Source organism: Ascaphus truei, chromosome 17 (genome assembly GCF_040206685.1).
Source record: "Ascaphus truei isolate aAscTru1 chromosome 17, aAscTru1.hap1, whole genome shotgun sequence".
Taxonomy (NCBI): domain Eukaryota; kingdom Metazoa; phylum Chordata; class Amphibia; order Anura; family Ascaphidae; genus Ascaphus; species Ascaphus truei.
In genome coordinates, this window is record NC_134499.1 from 14,574,800 (window position 1) to 14,586,907 (window position 12,108).

The following is a 12,108-nucleotide window of genomic DNA, read 5'->3' on the forward strand; positions in this document are numbered from 1 at the left end:
ATGTGTGTGTGTATACAGATATAGTAGAAATGACTACTCCCGGTAATGCAAGGCATTGTGCCAACACCGACACAATATTTGTCACAAACTGGCACACATTTTCTTATGCAATGTGTCATGGTAATAGGAGCATGTGTGCTACTTCTGTAATTGTATGTGTATATACATAATGTACAGTATGTGTGTATACTGTATGTATATATGTCTTTAACACACATACTAAAACTAAATGACTTATGCGTTAAAAAACAGAAAAGTTGGAGTATTTTAAAATAATATTAAGATATTTTATTCAACATTTAATTATTTTAATTTTGGACGCATTTTGTATTGTATTGTATGTCTTTATTTATATAGCGCCATAAATGTACATAGCGCTTCACAGTAGTAATACACATGGTAATCAAATTTTATTTTGTTTGTAAGCATTTGAATATGAAGTTTTTAATGTTTTTTTTTCTGTCCTAATTTTTCCCCCCCCAATATGCACTTACCAAATTTATTGGGGTGAAAAGAAATGTTTAACTTAATATAGGGGTGCCGTAAAAAAAGACTGACAATATCCCCAGGAAAATGTTAAGAGTTTTAAACAAAATACTGTAATTTAAAAATACTTATATTTGTGTGCTTTTTAAAAAAAATTTTTTAAGACAACAATCAGTTTGGCCCTTGGAAAGGATCCTAAAGTGTAAGTAAACAGAGATCAGAGATCAAGAGTACAATTTACATTCATTGAGTTGGTCAAGTCAGGCTCCTGTCCAACAAAGCAAAAACTACACTGATTCGAAAGACTCGTGACTCAAAAGCTCTAAAATCCGTTTGATAAAGCAGCTTTGCCTTCCGGTGTGTTTCCCAAAACACTTCCAAGAACAAAAGTTACACATTAATCTAAAGGGTAGCTGTTTGTTAATGGGTCCGGGACCAATATATATTGGCCAAAAGTACATTATTTTGTCATTTCACATTGGAGACCATGAAGTGGTATAATATGCTTGTTGTAGCATCTGTAAGTCTGTGTGTTCTTCATTCAAGTCATGGCTTGCAGGTATGTGTACACTATTTGTAACATTGTGATATGACCATTGTGAGCTTCTGGAGGATTATTTATCTAAAGGGCTTATGCACTAACGTTTCAGTACTAAAAAGTAAGACAAACCTTGAGAAAATGTGCGTTGAATTTATGACATTTTTACACGTACTGTACGAGATATCATTAGATGATGTGTCACTGGGGTTTTTTGTTTGCTGTCTTCTGGATCAAGATACTGTAAATACAAATATGTGATAACGTGGCTTCTAAATTTAGCATAGGTTGAACTTGATGGACATGTCTTTTTTTCAACCTCATCTACTATGTAACTATGTATGGATATACATTATTGTACACCCATACTTAATACAGTCATTATTGCATTATATACCATATTAGCTCACACAAATCACTTAAATCACTAAAAACCATACTTTACTATGTTTTTCAGACATGTATATGATCCCTAATATATATCTTTATATGACACGTGTAACTTTTAGTAACAAAAGGGTTAAGTATACCCAATAAATTGCATTTAGGTGGGTTTCAGAAATAACTCAATGATAATTAGGGTCTGGATGGGGACAACACCAACTTTTCGAAGGTCTTAAATATGGCGCTCACTGAGAATCTCCGTTGTTAGGCAAACTGCTCATTACCATATGATTTGTATATAAGTAAGCAAAACGTCCATTACAATGTATCGATTCGATATTTTTGGCGTTAACACGAGACTATCTTAATGCAAACCTGGTATATCGATACGTAAAATGGATAGAACGCAACGCTAAAAATGTAATGCACTTCTGAGGATATAGGCCAAAGTATGTTATTTCAATATTGTCATTTGGGACATATACGCATGCATAGATAAACAGATATTGCAAGACTAAGGCTGCGGCCAGGGTGATGCTGAGCGGGCACGCGCCATCGCACCCGACGCAATGAAACACATTGCTACAATGCGTGGCCAGTGTGCCAGTGAGTGCACGGCGCTCAGCTGCTTGCAGAGACAAGTTAATTCGCTGGTGTGTCACATGAGTGGTTCGCCCAATGACGACAAACCAGCTCCGTGATGTCATGGCTGTGCCCCCCGACACGCCCCCACACGCGCGTGACTAGCTGGCCAGGAATCACACGGCCAAGCAGAATGCATGACGTTACGGCGCCCGGGCACCAGCACGCACGCTCCCAGCCTGGTGGTATCCTTACTTTCTCTGGAGCCAGGGCTGATAAAGCTTAGAGCCGCGACTCCAGACATAGAACTTCCGCGAAGTTGCTGAGGGTGGTCCACGGTTCCGGATCGGTAATCCTCTGGAACCAGGACAGTCATCTTCCTGTGGCTTGCCCCGGTGATCAAAATAATCTTGCTACATCTCTATACTTTTTATTATGCTTTTTGATATGAAAGACAAATATTATAATTTGAGATATACATGATATGCACTTAATTATTATTAATAGATATACTTTTTAACTGTAGGTGACACTGTTTGAATGCTTTGAGGGGTGTATTTCTACATAGGGGGTATTTTGATCTGAGGCATGTTCCATAGCTGCCTTTTTGTGCAGTTGATTTAAGAGTAATTGAACCATTTTGTGTGTTATGCATTTAACCGTGCACTTGATTGTATCACAATGGTTGACAAAGGGCTTGGTGTAGGACAAAGAGTAGCATGTCAAGATGCTCTTCAAAATAAACACGTAGATTGCAGCACGAGAATCGCGGAATATAGGTGTTGCAGCCTCTTTACTCCATGTACTGAATTTATTCTTCAAGCTGTAGCCAGCTTGTTGATGAGTATGCACCATTGTTTTTTTCCCTACATTAATCTGAAGCGTTAGGACTTGTTCCTGTATTATAATGCTTGAGGAATCAGTCTTCCCCAGCCTTACCATTCCTGCCTGTACTTTCTTCCTCAACATCTTCACTAAATCTAGCAAATATATTGGGGAATGAAAGAGCATTGTCACGTAGGGCACCCCTGCGAGCATGCTACCTGCATACAGGACAAGTGTTAATACTCACGCTCGGAAGCGCTCCCACTTTTCACCTCCATGGCGGTCCCTCAATTGGACAATATTTCCTGTGCAGGACAAGGGTTAATACAAAGCTCGCAAGTGCCCCCACTTTTCACCTTTGCAAAGGTCCCTCAAATTAGTTAGCATCTCCCCATAATTCGTCCCAATATACCACCGTCACGAACAGCACACAAGTGAGCACGTGACTTAGATATGCAACCAGGTTAATACACACGGCTACACTAGCCAACTCACCTTTTGCCTGCGCAAGGTACCTCCAATGAGTTAATATTAACCTCTTACTCAATTGCAATTATATCTATACACTGCCACCACCTGGTGTATGCAAATAAGAGATGTCAAATTAATATTTGCGCGAGCCCCAGGTCCCTGTTTATTATAGAAAAAAAATATGCACTTTAACACACCACAAATCCGTTGTAGCAAAATGTGTCGGAAAACGTAAATACTCTCTCTAGAGCGTGCAACAGTTCATTCAGAGCCCAAAGCATTACTTATTAAATGTTTTAATATATATAAAAATACAGTGTTTGTTACCGAAAAAGGGATTACGAAAACATATAATTACAAATAAATGCAGAACAGTTTCTCAAAATAAAAAGAATATAAAACATAAAAGAAAATGATATATCACCTTATGTCATTTGTTTTCCTCAGAGAGGGCACCGGTTCAGGAATATGAGATTCATGTGTTTTATCCAAAACACTCCTATTGTGAGATCTGCTTTTTCATAATCTTTGCCAGACTTTAAGGACAATTTTCCCCATTGCAACAACATGAACCCAGCCCTTGTTGTAAATCAGCTGTGAGATTGACAGTTTTATGACAGAGTAAAAAACCTCCCACCGAATGACGTTTGAACTCCTTTTTAATATCTAAATCTACTCATAACTTTCCTTAACTCATACTTACACGCGTCAGTCACATTAATACATACAGGCACTCAATGCGGACGTGGCAAGACTAAATATGACCATCTTAAACCTAAATGTAAGTGACAAATTAATATAGGTCCCTTATTATCTCTTAAACATAGTGTGTGATGTCAGAACGAAGCACTGTTCCATAGCGTGAAACGTGTTGAGGGGGAGATCAAGGTGTAGCCTGGTTCTTGTGTGTGTGAAGGTGAAATAAAGTTTTGTTCTACAAACTGGAAGTCGCCTGGATCCTTGCCGCTTGCAGTGGCGCTGCACTTCTTCCCAAGCTGAGCTACGGGGGGGGGGGGGGGGGAGGGGGAAGAGATGCTGCTTCTTTTGCTCAACGTTGCTTGTGTGTGTGTGTGTGTCAGACCGAGTGTGTGTGTGTGAGAGGGGGAGGAGGGGGAGAGGAGAGGATGGGGAGATGAGGGAGAGGTAGAGGGAGAAGAGAAGAGGAGAGAGAAGGAGGGAGAGGAGAGAGGGGCAGAGGAGGGAGAGAGGGGAAGGGGAGAGAGGACAGAGGAGGGACAGGAGAGAGAAGGAGGAAGAGAGGAGGAGAGATGAGGAGAGAGAGATAGAGGGGAGAGAGGGGGAGAGGAGAGGAGAGAGGAGAGAGTCATGATAGCTTACAGGGTTATAATATACACCAAATAACTGGGTTGAATTGAATACGACTGAAATAAAGAGATTTTATTCTTTAAAAATAGGTGGACACACAAGGTTGGACAAATAACAAACGGAATATATACACTTAGGGAAGGGACAATTAAATAACTAGGGTTCAGGTTAGCAGTTCATCAGGTATCAGGTATCAGTCAGGTAAAATCACGAAGAACACTGGGCATAGAGCTTGCAATCGGTTATATGGGATTTGGGCTCTATGCCTAACATTGGGTCCCAGGTATTGGTTAACAATTATCTGCACCCAATTACCTTTTGCCAGCTAACGTGGGAAGCACTTTGGTACCTGCCCCCAGGTAGCTGGCACATGTGCACATCACTCTGGCCAGAGACCCATTTTCAGTACTCCACTCTAATAAGCTGGCGACTTAAAGTCTACCTTTTGGGGATCTGGGCCAGGAAACTCTGTTCAGAGGTGTGAAGTATGGCACTTACTATAAGTACCCACGTCCTGCTCCTCTCCGCCCTAGAATACTTAATCAGGGTGGGGGAGCCTTTGATCAGGGGACTGTCGCCCCCTGACCATTAACATACTGGATGGGCCAGTAGCTTTCGCGGGCTTTATACTAGGCATGAAAGACAGTAAACTCACAATAATACATATATATTAAAATATTCTGTTCGATTGGGCCGAGCGGGCTAAAATTTGCCAGACCCTCATGCCGGAGGGGACTCTACATTGTGGCCAAGATTCAGCTCGCTGGGACCCACCGAACCGGAGATACAATAATGGACTTTAAAACCGCATGTTGCACAGCTTGCATTTCTCCGCCATTGGAGTCAATGGCAGAAACACAATTTAAACATTTAACCATACTCCGTTGGGTTGATCGGAGAGGGTTGGAAATTGCCATGCAATCATGCCGGAGCGGTGACTGCATGGTGGCCAAATCCCAGCCCTCTAGTTCTTACCGAACCGGAGATAATGGTTCCCAGTTTATACAGTTTTACACTTGGGGTTTTCACCACCTCCCGGCTTTCCTCCACCATGGTCAATGGCTGAGACCCTCGTGGCGACCGCAACCCTTTCTTGTGGCCATCGACCGTCGGACCCGGTTGGGGTCGAGTAAGGGGTTTCCCCTGAGCTAGGGGCAAAAAGAATGGGACCGCTACCTGCCATATGGCCGGAGTTACAATTTTAATACGGTTGAACTTGGCCGTGACCAAGATCCCACGGCACATTAGCGATCAATTGCTCTTTCATTGAAATTGTACCCGCTTTCGGAAGTTGCGGTTTGGCCGGCAGCCAACTCGTTCTTGGAGAGCGGACTCAAGGAATCCCCATTGAAAGACATTATGCCATTCATTTCAATGGAGAAGTTCTGCTCATCCTCTCGGGCGCCACCTGCTGGTCTTCTTCGATATCGGGCCAAAACCCTTGAAATCTCCATAGGCTTTCATGGAGCTCCAATGGCGACCTATGGGACAGGCTGCAAATGGGGATTGAAAAGCCGGGAAGGGGAACAAAGGGCCATAAACATGTAAACACAATTAACCCTTTCCCTCCCGACCTGATCCTAGTGTATGTGTTTGGTGCATACACTGTAAGGGGAGAAATACACATGTAATGGGTGTCATACATTTTGTACTGGGGCAGGGGCATAGAAACAGAAATAAACATTATTACAGTTAACCCCTTGCCTCCCTTACGATGGTAGGGGTGGCCAGTTGGGGTGTAACCCCTTTATTACTGGACCAGCCCCCCTCCATCGCTTCAGAGAGAGAGAGGGGAGAGGAGAGAGGGGAGAGAGAAGGAGGGAGGGAGAGAGGAGGGGGAGGAGAGAGATGTAGAGGAGAGAGAGGGAGTGGGAGAGAGGGAGTGGGAGAGAGTGATAAAGGAAGAGGAGACAGAAGGGGGAGAGGAGAAGGGGGAGAGGAGGGACAGGGAATAGAAGGAGGGAGAGAGGCAGAGGAGAGAGAAGGAGGGAGAAAGGAAGAGGATAGAAGGAGGGGGAGAGGGGGAGAGGAGGGAGAAGGAGAGAGAGAAGGAGGAAGAAAGGGAGAAGAGAGAGAAGGGGGAGAGGAGAGAGGGGGAGAGAGATCGATTGATCAATGGGGGATGATGTGAGATGCAGCGGGGGGGGGGGTGATGTTTAAACCAAAATCATTACAAAATATATACACATTGTTTATTCAAAAGTATGAGTTAATTATTATTTATTACCCCCACTGCTTTACACGTCTATTTTGTGATTTACCCCTGTCAAACATGTCATCCAGATAGGGGTTCCCTGAAATTTTACAAAATACTTAAAGGGTTCCTCCAAACAAAAAAGGTTGGGAATCACTGTCATACAGGATAACCCACCAGTGAAGTTCCATTTGAAATGCAGCACCCACCCGTGACAAGCCTCGACCTGTCACAACCCAATATATGGCCTTTTATAAACCCAAGTTGTACTTTTTTAACCCCTGAAGCACCAGATGGTTTAAAATACATAATATCTCATGACATTATCATGACAAGCATCAAACATAAAAATACATTATTGGGGAAAAAGGGATTCCATGCCCCGAAGAGCTACCATGGTCAGAGGTCTTTAGTCACCTGGATTAAAAACTGACAAAACCAATGCAAGCGTCATGCACCAGATCTATCAGAGGAAAAAACATTGCTTTAAATGGGATTACTTTTCATTTATCATACAAATGGGAGGCTTCAGTAAGTGGTCCCAGCTGTAATGGGCTGAGAGCGGGAAATTGGCTTTCCAAAACTGGGATGGTACAATCAGAACAGAAAAAAATAGCCACAGATCCACAAAAGAGGGATAAATGTTAGCATGCTTTTACTCCCATGCATATGAACCCGAGCTGAGGCGTGTTCAAGTTTAACACCAGTTTGTAGATCTGGGCCATATAGCGTAGCAGATCAGACCCAGTAAAAACCATATAGAGTTCTGCTCTCACATATACATGGAAGAAATCAAGCCATCAATCATTAAAAAAAGAGAGGTACATATTTTTTTTATAAAAATAAAAAAAAAGAATACAAATATATATTGTACTCATTTAAAAAAATAGATAGGCTCAATAGAGGAATCTCCCAGTGGGTGCAATAACGCATTAGCCATACCCCTTGTTCATGAGCCCTGTATTCAAATAGATTGCTCTCACTTGTGTGTAGGGTTGCCAGGTATCCAGTTTTGAACCCGACTGTCCTGTATTTGGACTCTCTGTCCAGTAAAAAATATGAGAGGTACTGTAATACTGGACATGTGTGTGTCCGTCCGGTATTACCTCTCTGGACATAATGAGCTGACCGGCTTGGGGGGGGGGGCGCAGGATTTCTCTGTGCAGGGGGAGAGCGTGGCTGTTACTAGTGGGCTGGGCAGCTATCTCCTTACGGATTGGCTGCTGCTGGGCAATGCAGCCAGTCAGGAGGAGGTGTCAGGAGCCTGCGAGTGGGGCTAAGGAGGAGGAGGAAACAGCATGGAGCGTAGAGGTGTGTCTCTCAAGCGCATCGCACCTTTCAGCATTATGTCCAGTATTTTAGGATAAGCCACGTGGTAACCCTACTTGTGTCCCTCCCACTACAATGAGCCTTCAGGAGCAATATTGGTTGTTAGATCTGTAAAATGTATACAGTAACAAACAACAAAAGTGTTGATACATTTCCTACTATATATTTGATTGAACTAATTTTGACTAAAAATGAACTTCCTCAACAAGCTGCAATTACAGTATATAGTTAATATTTTGTTTTTCTTTAGGAAGATACATCGATGGACATCCATAGTTTGCACATTGATTGCAAAGTAACATCCCGTTTTGCTCATGCTGTCATAACCACAGAAGTCAGAAATCCACTGAATACTTCTCGGGAAGCCATTTTTGATGTGGAACTGCCTAAAACAGCATTTATTGCCAACTTCAGCATGTGAGTTTGTAAAATATGCACAGTACTGAGATTATTTATTTGTACAAGAAGCAAAAGTATTTTAAGTTCATCGAGTGGTCACAATGCAACAAGAACGTAGTGGTACGAAGTCTGATTTCCCACTGCAGCTGTGACAGGGTAATATTTATTAAAAGAACTGTGCAAAAATAGTGGTCTTGGCGCTCAAGTACTGGATCTCATAATTATACTATATATGATTACTATTGTGGAGACACAGAAATACAGGGGATAGGATTCCACAGTGGTGTTGATAATAAAAGTCAGGGAGAAGTCTCATAAAATCTTATAAAGTTGTCATAAAGTTGTTTTGAGTAGGGGACAAGTATTCCCTGAAGGTAGTGGGTTGTGAGAATAATCCACCCCTCACAGCTTCATTGGGATAGTCCTCCTTAATGGAGTTTTGAGTACTCACTGTTTTCTCTCTGATCTGTCTCTCCCTGGTAAAGCGTGCAGCCGTTGTTGAGTCCAAAGATATCCAAAATGTGATAGTACAGCGCACAAAAGACAGAGAGCAGGGTCAGCGGAATGAAAAGATCAATTTATTAAAGTAACATGCTTAAATACTGTAATATATATTTATTAAAGTCTAGTTGGTGAATATGGTGCTATTTTTTGCAATTTGTGTCAAATGTGCTCCAAATTGTCTTGGTACTGTACACTATTAACTACTGACCACTGACCAATGGGAGATGTTTGTGTTGGTCTCCACTGTACACCACTGACTGATGAGAAATGTTTGTGTTGGACTTGGGACTGTACACCACTGACCGATGGGAGATGTTACGATATACCACTGACCAATGGGAGATGGTTGTGTGGGTCAATAGATAAAGGTGGAGGTAATATCTTTAGCACCTAATTTTTCAGCATACCACCTTTGTGTTATAATGAAAAACCCTCTTACATGGTTTGTTCTGGCCCTCTACCCCCTTGTAACAAAGGGGTAGGGTCAGGCACGTTAACTACCTCCCTTTATATACACAGAGTCCTTCTTTTCTTTCTATTCTTTTATTGCAAAACAAACAATAACAGATGAGGGGAACTGTGGGTGAGTGGAATATGTGGGGAAGAGGTAAATGAATAATACCTTGTATAGGAGAGGCAGTAAGAGGTGTGTACTCACAGACTGCTGGATCCAAAAGGAAGTGAGGTAGTCTGTACAAACATGATATAGTCCGGACTAACCATACAATCAAGGTGTGGCGGTAGGCATAGCCGGCCTTCATTAATAAAGGTGGAGCCCGGCTGGCTGCCCTATAAACCATATGGTAAGGGCTGAGAGTGTCAGCTCTTGGGTCTAATATTGTACCTTACTGTGTTGCTTGTAATTTTGTTCCTCTGTTATACTGTCCCCCATAGGGTATAAGCTAGGCACTGTGTATGTGGGGTTAACTGTGTAAGACCAGTTGGCTAGTTAATGCATTCTCTGTGTATTCCCTTTGCCTCATGGGCCCGCAACTGCCCGTGCAAGCTTATAAGTGGATTGCTTTGTATGGGTGGCTTCTTATGAGAAATAGCTGCAGGGCAGGGACTTCTGGAACATGAGGGAAAAGGGGGGGAAGGTAGCAAGGTATTCTTAGCTGGTGTCTTAGAGAAGAGAAGGTTTTAGAACCCCACATGATAGGTGCAGATGGTGGAGTGCCAGCTCTTGTGTCTAAATGTTGGTTCTCTGTTTTTTAAAACTGCATTGCATTGTATTTGTCCTGTGACTTAAACTCAGGTTAGTGACAAAAGGCAGTGTGAATTAGCATGTGAATTAGCATCTCGATGCCCCAGCTCAGATAGGGATTCCAAGCCCAAATCTCCCCAATTTATTTCCCTTATAAGTATAAGGTCCCCCAAAGTATATTCTGTAAGGAAGTGTACTTTATATTGTGTTTTAGTGTTTACTATAAGGTTCTATACAGAAAGCACCGGCATATGGTCAAGATGCTAGCTAGTTTGCATAGAATCCATAGTTCAAAGAGGAGAGGAATCGCAGAGAGGAGAAAACATTTGGTGAGCAGGATATTCAGATTAGGAAGTCTTTGTTTTACGTTGACACCGCGGAGCCAGGGAAAAACGGCCCTGTATGTCAAAACTCATAAGCATGTTTTCCATTGGCAAGTTTTGAATTTATCCCTCCCATCAGTGAATGCGTAATTTCAATCTCTGCTGTAATTGGCTATTACATTCCTCAATGATTTAGATAGGAATCCAGCCTATATAAGAGCGTGCAGTAAAAGCAGCTCTCTTTTTTCTGTTGGAAATTGGAAGACAAGCAGCTGCTGGCGAGTCTCTCAAAGGTGCTTCTGTGAAAGAGCTATTCACATAGGGAATCATGGGGAGGCCTAGCCAGCAGGCTGGATTTCGGTCCAGGAGCCCAGAACCAGGGTCCTATCAAGGTAAGCCTTTGTGGAAGCAGGCGCCTTGCAACTAGGAAAGGGTAGATCTCCTTCCCCGGACCCCCGTAAGTGTGTATATTCTCTGTTTCTTGTATTTCTGTGTGTTTCCGAGGTCTTATCCGAATAAACCGCAATTTATTTTACTGCTTGTTTTGCCTTGTGACTGATCCCTTAAATATAAAGGTATATTTGGCCTGCCCTACCGTGACAGGCATATTTACTGGTGGCAGCGGTGGGATCATAGGGCTTTGCACTATAACTTCACAGGCTTGCTCGGAGAAACCAACAGGGGTCTGTGCTGTAGTTGCTAGGCAACTGGCAAAGCAGGGAGAGAAAGATACATGGGTTGCAAATCCCACTGAGGAGCAATGGCTGCCTCAGAAAAAAGCAGAGAGGATCCAGGACACATTTTATCTGTCAGTTTGCAGATACACAGATATGAAAAGAAATTGACAGTGTGTGATTGATTAGCAGTAAGAAGCAGTGTAACGCACAGTGAATTATTGTATTTATGTAACTGAAACTTAATGCATCCTTAACTGTGTGCTATCATATTCGAGAGAGAGACCTGGGGTGTGAGAGTGAGTGCGAGTCAAGTTAGAAAGGGAGAAATGGAAGAGAAATTTACTAGAGTAACCATTGATTTATCTACCTCCCTATCTACCTCCCTAAACACACCTTTGTACAAAATGTGGGAATATATTTGTGAACAAACCTGAACACAGCTGAGATACCTGGAAAATGTGCTAATTCCAATCAGTTGAATAGCCACATTAGCATATTTCCCAGGTATCTCGGGTGTATTAAGAGAAGTATATAAGTCAATGGCTACTTTACTAAAATACGTCTCTCTCTCTTCTACTCTCCTGTAAAAGCCATATTTCAGGGTCAGGATAACGCCACCTTTAGGTAAAACACACTTAACACCACGGTTTTGGAAGCTAACACAATGTTTTGCGCTACAACGACGACATTAGGCCTACGCTAATGAGATGTTTTCCAGTCATTGCATATAATTAGCTTTATGGATATGCGTTACTATAACTTCAAAAGAGGATACACCGCTCATTATTAAGTAATGCAATCAAACGAATGTACATTTGGATTTGCCCTAATGCCTAGAGTGGTTGTTGGTGCTACCTGTGTGCTGC

At 42.3% G+C, this 12,108-nt stretch overlaps 1 protein-coding gene across 1 annotated transcript in view; it reads left to right on the top strand.

The window, feature by feature from the left end:
- Positions 1 to 867: 867 nt before the first annotated feature.
- LOC142467778 (inter-alpha-trypsin inhibitor heavy chain H3-like) overlaps positions 868 to 12,108 on the top strand; it is a 63,997-nt gene continuing 52,756 nt past the window's right edge. Inside the window, exons 1-2 of the mRNA XM_075573640.1 lie at positions 868 to 1,045; positions 8,386 to 8,552. Of these exons, the coding sequence (XP_075429755.1) occupies positions 974 to 1,045; positions 8,386 to 8,552 (239 nt within the window). The 5' untranslated portion in view covers positions 868 to 973. The remainder of the gene's footprint in view (positions 1,046 to 8,385; positions 8,553 to 12,108) is intronic.